This window comes from Polypterus senegalus, chromosome 11, assembly GCF_016835505.1.
Source record: "Polypterus senegalus isolate Bchr_013 chromosome 11, ASM1683550v1, whole genome shotgun sequence".
Classification (NCBI taxonomy): Eukaryota; Metazoa; Chordata; class Cladistia; order Polypteriformes; family Polypteridae; genus Polypterus; species Polypterus senegalus.
In genome coordinates this window covers 106,707,996-106,724,062 of record NC_053164.1, presented here as the reverse complement: position 1 = coordinate 106,724,062, position 16,067 = coordinate 106,707,996, and the positions used below count along the sequence as shown (strand labels likewise).

Sequence of the window (16,067 nt, the reverse complement as noted above, 5' to 3'; positions counted from 1 at the left end):
CTTTCTTTTTTTTCCCTACAAGGTTTTTTTTTTGAGTTTTTTCCTATCTTCTTAGAGAGTCAAGTCTGGGAGGCTGTCAAAAAACAGGACCTGTTGAAGCCTATTGGGGCATTCCTTGTGTGATATTTCACTAGACAAGAAATAATTGTTGTAGTTGTTGCACAAATGTATATCGATAATATTTTACAAAATATTTTATGTAACTTGAAATCACAAAATGAAAGCATAGAAATTGATTGAACATTGTCTTCCAACCATCAATTAAAAAAAGATGAAGCTACACCATTGCACCATATCTTTATCTGGTAACGTGTACATGAAGCTACTGTACTTAAAGTTACTATGAAATAGTAGTTATACTCTTAGAGTTTACATCTGCAGTTTAAGGAATCAACAAAATACTAAAGAAAAGTAATTTGTCAACTGTAACCTTGAATGTGAAGAAAAAATCATCAGGGAGGTAAAACTAGGATTTTTATTAAAATGAAAATAATTGCTAAAATTTCTAAACAAAAAAAGACAAGACAATTTATCTTTTAATAATTTGATGTCTTATTTTTGTCTTCACAGTCGATACCCTGAGGCGCAGGTGATCAACTTTGGAACTTGGTTTGTTTTCAGCTTTCCCATTGCTCTCATTATGCTTTTCCTGACCTGGATATGGCTTCATTGTCTTTTCCTTGGGTGCAAGTGAGTAAGATCTATGGCAGGCAAGAGGCTAATATCTTTTTTCTGCTTTTATTATCATCTGGCAACTACTCAGCATATACATTACATTTCGTGAAAAATAACCAGAAAAACACCCTGAAAAATAATAAGGGAAAAATTGTTATGTTATTTTGCTTGTGTTGATTTAAATGATTTTACATTAATTGTTGACTTTAATCACCAGTTCAGTATGGGAAAAAGTGCTTTCCAGCGCTGGCTCAGTCCTGCATTAGCAAGTTTTTATTTCAACTAAGCTTACATAGTAGTTTCCTTTATTCAAATAATATAATATAAAGGTATTGAGTCAACATTTTTACCTGCTCTTATAATTTTTCACAGAGTTGTAGTGCTTCTTAAACAGTGTCTATGAACCTGAGTTTTCAACAATCTAAATACAATGTTACCTGTGGAATGAGTTCTAAGCAATCTAAGAACAATGATACTCAATGATAATGCATTTAAGGATTAACTCACTGAGACACTGCCAAACAATTTATTTTCATATGTCTTTTCATATTTTTGCAAAGCTTTAAAGTGTCACAGAGGCCATCAAATACACATACATTAGCTATTATTTAAAGGCAATGAAAAATATAACTGGTAAATTCTTAACAGCAAAAAATCATGTTTATCCAAGAAAAGGGAAACAAAATTTCCAGAATTTCATAAATTCTGGAGAAAATAAACTATTCGCTATAGTTGTCACATAACTAAAGTAAAAGACCCAAGTTAACCGACCAACTAAACATAGCAACTTTTTAAAAGTCTAGTGCTTCTGATATATGTATACATATATATGTACTGTATACACTGTATATATATATTTTTTTTCCTGACATAGCTAAAAATATATGCATATAAAATAAACTTGCACAGAGATAAGTGCCCCACAATGTATTTTAAAGCAATTCTAGTAATGTGTTGTGTTTATCATTTTCTAAATGAACAAATTATAAAAATCTCCCTCTTTTTTTTTTTTTTATTTCTTCATATAGCTTTAGAGAGACCTGCTCACTAAGTAAGAAACGCAAGACAAAACGAGAGGAAATGTCTGAAAAACGCATCCAGGAAGAATATGAAAAGTTGGGACCAGTCAGGTATGAATCACATAATAATTAAAGCAAAGACAGTGTTGTAATCAATGATATAGAATGTAGGATGTAAGAAAAAATTGCTAAGGTTTAGTTGCCATTTGTTTTTCCAGTTTTCACCTTATTATATTTGCTTAAACTTTCTAAAATATTGTAAAGTCTCTGAAGAAAACATTTTCTAGCTACATGTATATGTCAACTTATCTTCTAACCTCAAACATTACATTGCAGGGTCCTGAAGGGCTAAATGCTATCCTTAAAATATCACACAAAAGGCAGGAACCAGTCGAATATAGAATACTAGACACTCACATAGAATCAGTTTACAACTACCAGTTAACTAAAAGTGCATGCTTTTCAAATGCGCAAAGAAACCTACACAGGCATGTGGAACTCCGGGCTCTGGAGCAGTACAGCAGTAACATTATATATTGTGTCACATGTCCAAAAATTTTTATTTTTACTTAAAAATAGTTTACAACTATGTTAATCTTCTCCTCATTCCACTTTTATTTGGATTTAAAATATTGTATAGATTTCATCTTCCATTCCATCCATCTGTTATCTAACCTGCCTAATTTAGTTCAAGGTTGCAGAAACCACAGCTTATCCTGACAGCTTAGAGCACAAATGTGGAACTAAAGAACTGTGAAGAGTTACTTCATCACTGCACACATTCACACTCTCACATTCATGGAGGACTGATATAAAATTACCATTTAATCTAATTCACATATCTTGGGGACCTGCAGGGAAATGTGAAAATTCCATATAGGTAATACTTAGTCCAGGATGTCAGAAACAATTCTGAAGCTTTACAGTAGCAGGGCTATCTGTGTCACTGTGCCATCCATGGAATAAGCTACAATGCAGTACATGAGAATTAAGCCAGACCCTTGCATAAAGCCAATGTGTTGCCTTCATTTAAGTTGAAGTTACCAGATGAATGTAATTCAGATAAGTCAAGCAACAGAACAGATTGTTAATTTCTGTCTTGTATAAAATCTTTTCAAAATGAATCGGATACAACCATCAACCGTCCCTAGTGGTTGAAACCAACAAGCAATGTAATGAGATGGTTATGCAATTTTAGGTTGTGCAATGCACATGAGAAAATTACATGGAAATGTTTTGGCTGTAGCTTTGGATCGATTTCTGTTTAATTATCGTTGATCACATCCATAAAAAAGTTCAGGGTTTCTCATTAAGAAATGCTAGGATAAACAATAAAGAGTTCATATATTACTCACAGCCATTGTTGTCATATGTGTAGAGTAGAGTCCTTATTTGCATGTGTTAATTAACATACAACATGTCATCATTCTCTGGTACTATGATTAATGAACATAACTACCTTAACTTGAAACTTCTATATTTCTTCCTTATTTTAAAAATCTCAGAACATTTATTCTGCATGTTCAAGAGCTACCTTCTTAAAAATGACTTCAAAACATACATATACATATTACTACATTAGTGTTTTTATTCAGCATAAACATTCTAGATGTTCTAGTAGTTTTTTTTAAAGCCATAATGAATAATTTGTCAAAAATATATTTCAAAAAGAATTTGAAGAACACTGCTTGCATAAGTTTTCATATCTAAAGATTAAAGTGGAAAAATGTTCACAAACAAGACACGTTTATTTCTCATTTGCAAAAATTTGTTTTTACCAGTAAGCAATTAGAGTGAAAGTGACATTTTCTGGATAAAAAAATGACTCTGTTTAGGCGTCATTAGCCAAACTATTAACCCAATACAAAAATGAAGACTAAAGAGTATACCACAAAAACAAGATACAAAATTATAAAAATGCATTGAGTTAGGAAAAGGGTACAAAAATATCTAAGCTGTACTTTGATGTCCCAGTGAAAACTATTGCAGTGATCATCAGGAAGTAGAAGGTATATCACACCACCCAGTTGCTGTGTAAAGAAGGCAGTCCGTCAAAACTTAGCCCCCTTGCAAGATGTAGACTGATAGGGGAAGCAACAAAGAATCTAGCCATCACATTGAAGGAATTACAGAACTCATTTGCTGAAAGCTCTTCATAACATTGGCTGTTTGGGAGGACAGCAAGAAAAAAGCCATTATGCAGGACAATGCCACAATGCATAAGAGAGATGCAGCAAGGATGTGGGAAAAGGACTTGTGGTCAGATGAAACCAAGATAGTTATTTTGAGTGGAATTTACAATACAATTTATAGCACAGACCCTGCAATATCCACACCTTAAAAAACAACATCTTTGCAGTGAAGTATGTGTTGGTAACATAATGCTGTGGGGATGGTTTTAATCTACAAGGACTGGGAAAAATGGATGGAACTAAATACTACAAGAGTGTCTGTTTCAGTAGGTTCAGAAACTGAGATTTGAGAGAAGGCTAACCTTAAATCAAGGTAATGATCTAAAGCACAAGGCCAAGGTAACACTAGAGTGGCTCAGAAGCATAAAAAAAACTAATATTCTATGGCCTATTCGTAGTCCTGATCCCAATTACATTGAGAGCCAACCTAAATAAACTTCAGAAAACCTGCCAGGATGACTGGAATAAAATCACTCCTGGCTAGTGGACAAAGCTGGTTCAGACTTACCCCAAAAGACTTGAGGCTGTTATTGCTGCAAAATGAGGTTCTACTAAATATTGATGTGTGGCGTTTGAATACTTATGCAAGCAGCATTTTTCCAGTTTTTGTTCTTAGATATACAGTAAATTCTGCACTGCATACTGCACTGTGTTTTAGATTTAATTTGAAATGGATAAATGTGCCATTTTTGCTCTTCCATCTACACAAAATAAACAATAATGACAAAATGAAAACATGTTTTTGGGAAGATTTATTACAAATAAAAAACTGAAATCTGTCATTCATATAAGTATTCAGACGGTTTGCTGTGGCACTCCATATTGTGGCAAGGTGCTTCCTGTTTCCTATAGTTATCCTTGAGATGTGTCCAGAACTTGACTGGAGTCCAACTATGATAAACTAAATTTACTAGACATAGTTTAGAAAGACACACTATTGTGTATATAAAGTCCCACAATTCACACTGTATTGTCAGGACAAAAACCAAGGAGCTCCCAGTAGGTCTCTGCAATAAAATTGTATTGAGGCATGGATCAGAGATAGGTTATAAAACCATTTCTAAAGCTATTTGTGAAATTGAAGAAGTTTGGAACCACCAGGGGCCTCATGTATAAATGGTGCGTACGCACAAAAGTGTTGCGTAAGCCCGTTTCCATGCTCAAATTGCGATGTATAAAACTTAAACTTGGTGTAAAGCCATGCACATTTACACACTAGCTCAAACCCTGGTGTATGGTTTTGCAAACTGGCGGCACCCAGCGTTAAAGCAGTGCTTTTGCTCCAGTGTGGTTTCCCTTTCTTTTTTAGATCCACATCCCTGACACTGAAATTAACCACATATTGTTTATTATATATTGCATCTGATTGTAATTAACCTGTAACAATATAATGGTCCACAGAATGGTCAAACTATTCTAAATACCTTAGCTGCTTTAGCGTTGTTACTTTCACTGCACCTTCTTCTTCTTCTTTCAGCTGCTCCCATTAGGGGTGGCCACAAGGGATCATCTTGATCCATATTACTCTCACTGCACCACTCGAAGTATTTATAACACTGTATCTGAGTGTGGAATCACAGATCTACAGCAGCTGATTAGAAAGAGAATTATCGGTATACAGCATCAAGCACACGCTGCCTCAGCCATGCTGCCTATTTGAACTGCTGTCACACGGCAAACGCTTCAGAGCCTTTCCTGTACGGACCTCGCGGTTCAGAAACAGTTTCATCCCAAGAATTATAAACGCAATCAATCAGTTCATCAAGTGCTCCTTGAAGAACTGTTTGCACTTATTAGTACAATCTCCTCAATGTAAACGTGCACTACAGTTATATTACACAACCTGAGCCACTTTATAAAGCGAGTATTTACATATGATGACGATATCATTTTTATGATGAAATGCAGCAAAATATGTTTATTATATTATACAGATAAAACTTTAACTTCATTTAAATAATCTATATTGTTAATAATTAAACATGTGAGGACACAGTGTCACTGCACTAGCAAGGATCTGGTGCTCTATTCACGGATAGTTCCTGCATCGCGTTGTATTCTTGCTGGGGCTGGCACGACACTGGAAGGATAGAATAATGAAACATGTACTACGAAGATATTTCAATGTTCCTTAAAAGTTTTGAAGAACCAGCGTTCTAAGCTTACAGATGGCTTAATGTCTATTACGGAGCTGATTGTGTGGCGATTGGGTAATTGTAGAAAGAAAAGTAAGGACAGGAATTGGGGTTAGTACGTTTGAAAGAGACAGTACTGCTGCAATAAATTATTTAATCGAAGGTTGCACATGGCGCAGCAAGCATCTTGCGTGAGACATGAACAATCACTGCACCACTGTGTTCCCATGTTTAATAACATGCTTTAACTCCTGTTTCCTCATGAAAATGATATCGCGTATACATCTCAGTATTTTAATTATTCAGAGAGCTGTAATATTACGAATGTAATGGATTCTGTGTCCTGTCGGTGGAAGAGAAAGCCCGTTTAAGAAGCATGTAGTGCACATAGAGCACATAGAAGATCAAATACAAAACAAAGCATTTAACGTGCTACTTTAGTTATGATAGGATTTAAGAAACTAATAAATTAAACTATTTTAAGATAAAGTTTATGATGTTCAACTTTAATGACAAAATAAACTACGCGATTAAAGTGGACATTTCGAGATTAAAGTTGACATTTCGTGCTTTTTTCCCCACTGTGTGCTTATTTTTTTTTCTCTGTACCCTCATACGTTTTTATATGACACTCAGTCGGTGGGCTACGACTCGCCGTTTCACGGCGACTTTGATATGTGAGTTCTTTTTTATTTCGGGCACTGTGCGACTTTGTGAACTTGAGCTTTTGAGTTTCTCCGACACTCAATATCACTCAATCAACTTCCTTTTGTTGTTTATACCACTGTTTAAACCAACAAATAGTATGTTTTTCCTTGCCTCCACTTGGTATTCGCTGAAATTCTTCTATTTCCCCCTGTTCTTTTGCCATTGCCTTTTCACAGAACGCTGAGCTTAAGGGCTATTTATATTGATTTGCATATTTAAAGAGGCATAATTCTGGGCAGAATTTGGGGAGTGGCAGCTGGTGCATGCATGTGCGTTACTTTTCACGCTGACCGGGATTTCTGTAGCGAAAGAACATGGAAGTTGCCGTTCGCACAGGTTTACGCATCTGGATTTTTTTGTGCGTACGAATATTTTCACTTTTGTCCGTACGTTATGTTATAGTGTGAATTCTACTTGCGGCATTATGCATGACCAAGAACACAATGATCACTCTAACAGAGGTTCATAAATTCAAGCATTTTTGAGAGAGTGGTAAACTCCCACATGGACTATCATTTAAAGAAATCTGAGTGCACAAGGAAAAAGATTATCTAGTCTGATAAGGCAAAAACTGAACTCTTAGAGCAGAACTCCAAGCACTGTGTCTGTCAAAGACCTGAAACTGCTCATCACCTGCATAATACAGCATCAGGCTATGCAGGGCTTATCAGTGGCATGAACAATGAGGCTGAATGCAGCCATATAGATAGAGTTCCTTGAAAGTAAGTGCTTGCAACCTTTGATTGGTTTCAGTATGATAATGGCCCAAACCATACAACATTGCTGCATTGACTTTGGGATAAGCCTCTGACTGTCCTTGAGTAGCGCTGCCAAAGCCTAGACCTAAACCCCATAAAATATGTGTGGGGAGACCTAAAGATGGCAGTTTACAGATGCTTCCCATCCAGTCTAATGGAGAGAATATGAAAAAAGAATGGAATAAATTGCCCAAATCCATATGTGCAAAGCTTGTAGAAATTTAGCCAAGAAGACTTGTAATTGCTACAAAAGAGGCTTCAATAAAGTGCTAAGTTAAGGTCTGAATACTTATATAAGTATATGCTTTTAGTTTTAAATTTTTAATAAATCTGCATCTGTTTAGGAAAATATGTTTTCTCTTTGTCATTATGGGTTATTGTAGATATAAGGGCAAAAGTGAAAAATTGTCCATTTAACAACACTATAAAGTGTGTTGAAAATGAAAGGGTCTGAATGCTTTCTGAATCCACTGTATTCATTTGACAAATTGTTTACTTTGGGTATAAAAATAAACTGGTAGAACATTTAGATTGTCAATAAAAATACTTATTGGAGGAATATGCATATGTTTGGAAATCCAGATAATGGTGGTCACTTCCAAAAGGAATTAATACTTTTGCACTGTACAAATGAAACTGTCTGGGACCACTTAACTAACAAAATACAAGAAACACTATACTCTACATGAGATTTTACCCCAAGAATTACTGGTATCTCTGCTACTCTTGTAGAGTACTACATATAGAATGTATAACTTGTTTACAGAAGGTACAGTTTTTCCCTTTGTTATAAATCTGAAGCATTTGTTTTATTTATTATGATTTACCTAGCTACCCTGAGCTGGTGACTGGAATTTTCTTTGTGCTTATGACTCTGTTGTGGTTTACCAGAGAGCCTGGATTTGTACCAGGATGGACCGCTCTGTTTGAGAAGTAAGTGAATGAACACAAATGCCTAAAGAGTAATAGGACACCAGTGAGTAAAAGGCAAAGCTAAAATTGAATAACATTAAGCCAGTAAAAATTCCTACAATTAGAAAAAAAGCTTTAAAGTTGGTGTTCATTTTATGAGTAAAGTATTAAAAGATCACATCACTTTAGCACTAAACTGCTTATACTGTATGTTATTCTGCCTCTCATTTATAACAGGAAGGATACATCTGAATTATGACTAATCTGAAAAAGAACAAAAATTAAGAATAAATCTGGAAAAGCCATCTGCACTCTAACACAAAGCAAAGTACTATTGTAGAAATCTAATTGTTGCCTTATCACACTACAACGTATACTTGATGTTAGTATAATTAATGAAACACCTTGTTTCTAACTTTGATCTTATTTTTCTATATGGAATTAATTAAATTTCAAAAATAAAGTAGAGAATGATTTAGCCTTCAACAGTAAATTAACAATACTTTCAGACTAAAAAGGCAATTTATTTTAAAATAACAAACCATAAAACTAAATGCTAAGATTAAAAAATCTATTTAATCAACCACAGATTTGGGTGTGGGTAAAGGCCTTTCAGGCATCATTGTTTACAGATGTGTGACCCAAAACTGAATAGCATAACAATCCATTTTAAGGATGTAAATACCTGTATATCTATACTAATAAAAGGCAAAGCCCTCAAATGACTGGCTGACTCACTCATCACTAATTCTCCAACTTCCCGTGTAGGTAGAAGGCTGAAATTTGGCAGGCTCATTCCTTACAGCTTACTTACAAAAGTTGGGCAGGTTTCATTTTGAAATTCTACGCGTAATGGTTATAACTGGAACCTATTTTTATCCATATACTGTAATAGACTGCAGCTCGATGGCCATGGGAGGCGGAGTTGCCTCCCACGTAATCATGTGAACTGACTGTGAACGCAGTACATAGAAAACAAGGAAGAGCGCTGAAGAAAAAACGCATTACACAATTGAGAAGGCAGCGAAAGAAGAGAGTGACGCATACAAGCATATTCATAAGTGCAGCTACTGCGGAAACAAAGCATGGTGTAAACCATAAGTTTAAATTAAGTTTATAGACACGCTCCCGCTCTCATTTGTCATGCCTACGACGAATACCCTATTCGTGAGATACAAGTTTAATGAGAAAACAGGAGGTATAAACGAGACTTTGGATCACTTTGTAACAGAGTTAAAATTGCTGTAGCGAGAAACTTTTAAGTGCCAGTTCTTAGCTAACATTAAATAAAGCCTTGGACATCGCAAGATCACACAAGAGAGAGCCTCACGTGAACTGACTGAATGCAGTACGAGTGATCATTTGATGAATCAAACCTGTTCAAAAAACGCATTACATAATTGAGAAGGTAGGAAAAGAATATGAAGCGAGTGACGCATTCAAGCATATTCATGAGTACAGTTATTTCGGAAACAAAGCACGGTGTAAACCTAAAGTTTAAATTAAGTTCATAGACAGGCTGCCTCTAGCGTTTGTCATGCCCACGAACTAAAACGATATTCGCGAGATACAAATTTAATGAGAGGACGCAGGGTATAAACGAGAGTTTTGATCACTTAGTAACTAAGTTGAAATTGCTGGTGAAGGACTGTGCTTATGCAAATTCCAAGAGACTGTGTTTGTGGAGGGACTGACAGTTAAGGCGGGTGGGGGAGTCACGTCATCATCTCCCCTCCCATTCACCTCATTTCATTCACTTCATTTCACTCCGAGCTGAGCTCTGCACCTGATGTGGTCTTGCCGTTTTTTTTCCTTAGTGTTTAGTCCTCTCTCCTTTACTGATTTATATAAAGGAGAGTTAAGATCGTCAGGGATAGAATAATGTTTGGCTCAAACTCAGCAAAAGTGCGACAGAAATTTTTAAGTGCCGGGTCTGAGCTAACATTAAATAAAGCCGTGGACATCACAATCCGAGAGACTGTGTTTGTGGAGGGATTGACAGTTAAGGCGGGTGGGGGAGTCACGTCATCATCTCCACTCCCATTCACCTCATTTCATTCACTTCATTTCGCTCCGACCTGAGCTCCACAGCTAACGCGGTCTTGCGGAAGCAACTTCGTCACGCTGCCACCAAATACTCACAGAAAAATCCACAAGTTGATACACACGCTGTCTCTAGAATTTCTCCACACTCTGAATGTATTCCTCGCATCCCCGTTATACCCTCTGATCTCCCATTTCAATTCAAATGCCTCAAATTTCCAGTAAGGCTCTGCTTTGCGATGACAATTAATAAGTCTCAGGGACAGATGCTACAAAAAGTTGCCATTGATTTGAGGCAAGATTGCTTTTCTCATTAACAACTATACGTTGCATTCTCAAGAGTAAGCTCGCACAGCTTGGTCATATTACAACCGGAGTGCTGAACTGACAACGTGGTATACAAAGAGATCCTTAACAAATAGTTATTGGTATATTTTCCCTCAGTTTAAAAAGGTTTTCTTTCCTTCTTAATAAAAATTTAAAAGCAGTACTTCGCCGCTGCAATCATGTTACGTTATTTTTAAAATGTTTCCTTTTCTTTTTCATGACTTCTTTAACACACTACTTCTCCGCTGCGAAGCGCGGGTATTTTGCTAGTTGATTATAATTACACAGCAGGTGTTATCAAGAGATAGAAAGCAGGCCTAAGTGGTATTAATATTTTCTTTAAACAGATAACATTCAGAAATGGTTAAAAAGGCTAAATAAACACAGTGTTTTGTTCAGAGTATAATCCAAGGATTTGCAAGGCCACATTTGAAATACTGGGTACAGATTTGGTTTCCATATTACAAGACAGTGTGACACATAGGGCCCAGATAAACAAGATAGTTAATTAAAACATAGTAACACACTTAGTAGGTATTATACAAGGTGTGATAAATAGAATAAGAAAATAATTAAACTATAGCTTCTCAGGGCTTAGCTAAAAAGTAGCATCCCAGTCTATCCATGTTGGATGATTTGTCCTGTTTCACACATAACACACACAGACAGTGCTTTACCTCCGTCACCTTTCTCCAAAACCACTGGCCACTCTTTCTCTAACTAGACAAGCCCTGGTTTAAAATTCTTCTCCTAGCTGCACTCTGTTATAGGTCATGGCCAAAAGGTTCTTTTAAATTTCAGCCCCAAATCTCTTCTAGGTCAGCCTGAGAATCAACTCATGGGTTCTTCTCCCAGAGCTCTCCCTGATAGCCCAAGGCATCTGTGCATCCTTACCAGGTCAGGTCATTGGCCTTCCCTCTTGGATTACAGCTTATACAGTGTAATTCTGGCGGCTAACAATGTGAACCTTACAAAGGATAACATATAACTGGAAAGTCATGCTTATCCTGCAGCTTAGGTTTGTCATGATACCAAAATTCCAATTTCGATATGATACTTTGAAAATAATTTATATTCGATAACATTTTCAATATCAGAGGCAGAAGGGTGAGAAACATGCATGAAATTAAAGGTCAAAATGTTTTATCTTTTGAAAAGGAAACTATCCTTATATATAATTTGATACTATCTGTATGTACGGTGTTCACAGCAACACCTCGAGTAGCCACAAGAGCAGCAGCCTCTGGAAGGATGCGTAGGAAACAAAGTCACATGACGGACGCGGAACGTAGACTTGCTAATGCAACCACACATGCGCAACGAGCACAACAAACGGATGAGCAGCGTACGGCTACAAATGCCACTAACGCTGAAAGAAATCGTGCAAATCGGACACAAAGGACAGATGAAGAACATGCGCTACAGAATGCTACTAACGCTGACAGAAATCATGCCAGCCGTGCACAAGCGACTTGAGAAGCTCGAGCAGCTGCAAATGCAGCACGGGTTAAAAGAAATCGAGCAGCCCGTGCCTTGCGGCGGCTGAATGGGTCTATTTTAACCACAAATCAGTGCCATGATAACAAAATCATTTCAAGAACTTAAAAAAAAATAATTCTTTGCAGAGAAAGTATGGTTTTCACAAATGTAGAATTTGTAGCCCAATTCGATCAGGCTACCAGTTGCTAGTATAAATATAACTGAATCCTTCCTGAGGGTGTGCATTTGGTTAAAAGGCTTTTGAGATTGCCACATATTCAAAAATCCTTATAACTGGGTCAATAATATCCTTGATAAAATCCTGTTCCAAAGTGCTCTGAATCTCAGACTGGGTGGAAGTTTCACTTTCCAACAAGACAATGATCCTAACTACAAAACAAAGATGACTGGCCGGCCATAGTCCACACTGGACATAGCTGTCCACCGATAATCTCCATCCAACCTGACAGAGCTTCAGGTTGAGGACCGGCAGAAAATCCCCAAATACAGGAGTGCAAAGCTTGTCATGTCATACCCAAGAAGACTCCAGACTGTAGATAGATAGAACGTTATTTCTCCCCGGGGGAAATTTGTTTTTTTTTTACAGAAGCTCTTAAAATAAATAAATACATACATACATACATAAATAGTTAGATAAGTAAGTAGGTAAATAAATTTACAAACAGACTTTGGTCTGAACAAAGAAGAAAATTAAAAAGAAAAAACTTCAGACTTGGCTCTCACAATGAGGAATTATTCAGAAATATTGCTGTTGGTATAAAGGAACCCCAGTAGCTTTTATTGACACACTTCTGCTGAATAGTTTGTTGACTGAAAGTTCTCTGTGTTAGTGTGTCGGAGTGAGGATGTGCAGCATTGTTTATAATGACATTCAGTTTTGTCTTACTTCTGTCCTTTGCTACTACCTCCAGGGGGTCCAGAGTGTGTCCTGTAACTGAGATTGACATTTTAATTAGCTTGTTGATTTGGTGAGCCTCTCTTGAAGTGATGTTACCAGTCCAGCTCAGCACAGTGTAGAAAATTGAATTTGCCGTCAGAGCTATAGAAGATGTGAAGGATATCACTTCCCACATTAAAGGAATGCAATCTCCTAAGGAAAAAGAGGATACTCTGCACTTTCTTATATAGTTTCTCTGTGTTCCGAGACCAGCCCAACTTGTCATTAATGTGGACCCCCAAGTACTTGTAGATGCGGACAACTTATACACCCACTCCTCGGAATAGTAACCAGACATAGAGTTTAGAGAAGGTCAAAGTCAATAATCAATTCCTTGGTTTTACTGATGTTAAGATGAAGACAATTATGTTTGTATCAAGAAACAAAGTTCTCCATCTGACTCCTGTATACTGCCACATCCCTTTTATCAATACATCCAATTAACGCAGAATCATCTGCCAAAGGTCCATGAACTAAGTAAAGGGCCATAGTCAAAGTCATAGTGATATTACAGTTTTTTATTTTTAATAAATTTGCAAAAAAATGTTAAAGTTTTGTTTTCTCATTGTGGGCAATGGAGTATTTGCTTGATGATTTTAGCATAAGGCTGCAACATAACAAAATGTGAAAAAAGTGAAGGAGTCTGACCACATTCTGAATGCACTATATTTACAGCACCAAGAATATTTAAGATATCTTTGAGTATATTGAAATATATATTTATTTTATTTTTGTGAGTGTTTAAATCATAATGTTTGGTTAATTTGACAGCCATACTGCAGATCTGTTTATTTTGTATAGAAAGCTAATTTTGAACAACAGCACAGTGAGTGAGAGGAGATGGGGCTGTCACACCTTGTGTGGAGCAGTGTGAGTGTGAGTCTGTGACAGCTTATGGGCCTGAGCTCATTGTGAAAAGAAAGGGCTAGCACCAGGAAGTGCATCTGATACAGACAGAATCAATACTACAGAAAACAAGTATTGGTATTGTTTCAAAACCTCAAAATCAATATGTATCGAAAACAAATTTTTCTACAACACTGCTATAGTTATGAGCTGTCTGGAAGCTTAAGAAGTGAACTCTTTTCTGTTCAAACAAGAGCAGCTTAAGAGGAGGCATGACAAAAGCATTTAAAAAAGCATTATGAAGAGCATACACAAGATTAATGTCATCTGTTGCTTTCAGGTTTGTCAACAGGAACACAGGAATACAGATGTAAACTAACTAAATGTAAATGCTCCTTATATTCCTCTTAAAGCATTTTTTCTTCTTCGTCTGTTAAACTACCTTTCATAACCTGCTAATACAGTATGTTCATCCTCATTTTCACTGTTCTCTTTATAAAGTTTTGAAAAGTTTGTAAAGTACACATGTATGTCTTATGTAAACAAACCATTGAATGAGGCAGTCAAAGTACTTCGGGGCGACTAAGAAAGTAACGTTTACAGCTGCAGATAAACATAAACTTGCCTTTTAAGAAATGCAGGATAAAAATCACTAAAAGAATGAAAATTGAGTTTGGAGTTTTTTTAAAGAGCTTTACAAAAACCCATGTACTTTGAATAATTGAAATTCTTCAGTTTTGAACTTCTTCAAATGAAAATCATCTGTACATCTTCATATATGTTCATCCTTGTTGAGTCTTTAATCTTATACTAATTGCTTTGTTGCAGGAAAGGGTATCGAACAGATGCTACTGTCTCATTGCTATTGGCTTTCCTACTCTTCCTTATTCCATCCAAGGTTCCACGACTGTTCCAGGCTGGCAAGGAAAAAGCGGGTTTGGCTAGTCATTTCATTACACTTAATACAGTAAACTAATATGTATTATTGTAACCAGCACCAGGACAAACTAAGCAATGATAAATGATATAGTAATTCATCCATCCATGATCTTATATGAACTCAAGATTTATTTTTTTTTGTCTGTGTAGGTGTTTCTCTAGGCACTCCAGGTTTCACCTACATACACATGCATGTGCAATGGATTGTTTACCTTAAATTAGCTCAGAGGGAAGCTATGTATGAGTGCTAGTGCCTTTGTTAATACATCTGGAATACACTTTGGCCTCCTGCAACCATGAAATGATTAAATTACTAAATATAATGGATGGATGAGTATAGAGGTGAAAAATGCCCAGAGTAAAAGCATTCTCAGTTGCTTCTCTGCACAAATACCTTTCATTCAGTGATTCAAATTATCCCAAGTGTTTTGTTAATTTAAATGGTATTTCTTGCCTGTTGCATTCTAAAGCAGTGAGCATAAAAGAAAAAGTAACTCTGCACAGGGCACTAGTCTATTACAAGGAACTCTCATGCTCACTCGTACTGGACATATTTAGAGTTATCAGTGAATATATCAAATATGTTTTATGATAATGGAGAAAAACTAGTGCCACTGGAGAAATATACATGTGAAAAGAAATTGCACAGACAGTATCTAGGCCATGAATAAAGCACAAGATTGTGAAGTTTTTTGGTAGCAGCGCTAACTGCTGCACTACCACTTCGTCTACACATCAGACAGCAAAATTGGAAACAGTTCATTAATACATCCCCAGTATATCAGATAATTGACTTTTCAAAATGTTTCTTAAATATATAAATATAAATATATGTAAATTTATATATATATATAACTATAAATATAGCAAATTGTTATCTATACATATACTGTAAAAGGCAAAGCCCTCACTGACTCATCACTAATTCTCCCACTTTCTATATAGGTGGGAAGCTGAAATTTCACATACTCATTTCTTACAGTATACTTACAAAAGTTATATATGTTTCATGTCCTATTACAACATCCAAGGGGGAGAAATGGGTTTACCTCCTAAACTGTATATATAGTTAGGGG

The 16,067-nt window shown here is 36.2% G+C and overlaps 1 protein-coding gene across 4 annotated transcripts in view; it reads left to right on the top strand.

Moving 5' to 3' along the window:
• Positions 1 to 16,067, top strand: part of slc13a4 (solute carrier family 13 member 4) — a 167,838-nt gene that overhangs the window by 141,338 nt on the left and 10,433 nt on the right. For 3 of the 4 annotated variants that reach the window (XM_039769453.1, XM_039769451.1, XM_039769452.1), the window contains exons 9-12: positions 571 to 690; positions 1,704 to 1,805; positions 8,319 to 8,420; positions 14,881 to 14,987. In XM_039769453.1, the coding sequence (XP_039625387.1) occupies positions 571 to 690; positions 1,704 to 1,805; positions 8,319 to 8,420; positions 14,881 to 14,987 (431 nt within the window). The remainder of the gene's footprint in view (positions 1 to 570; positions 691 to 1,703; positions 1,806 to 8,318; positions 8,421 to 14,880; positions 14,988 to 16,067) is intronic. The other variant, XM_039769454.1, reaches the window with a different exon arrangement.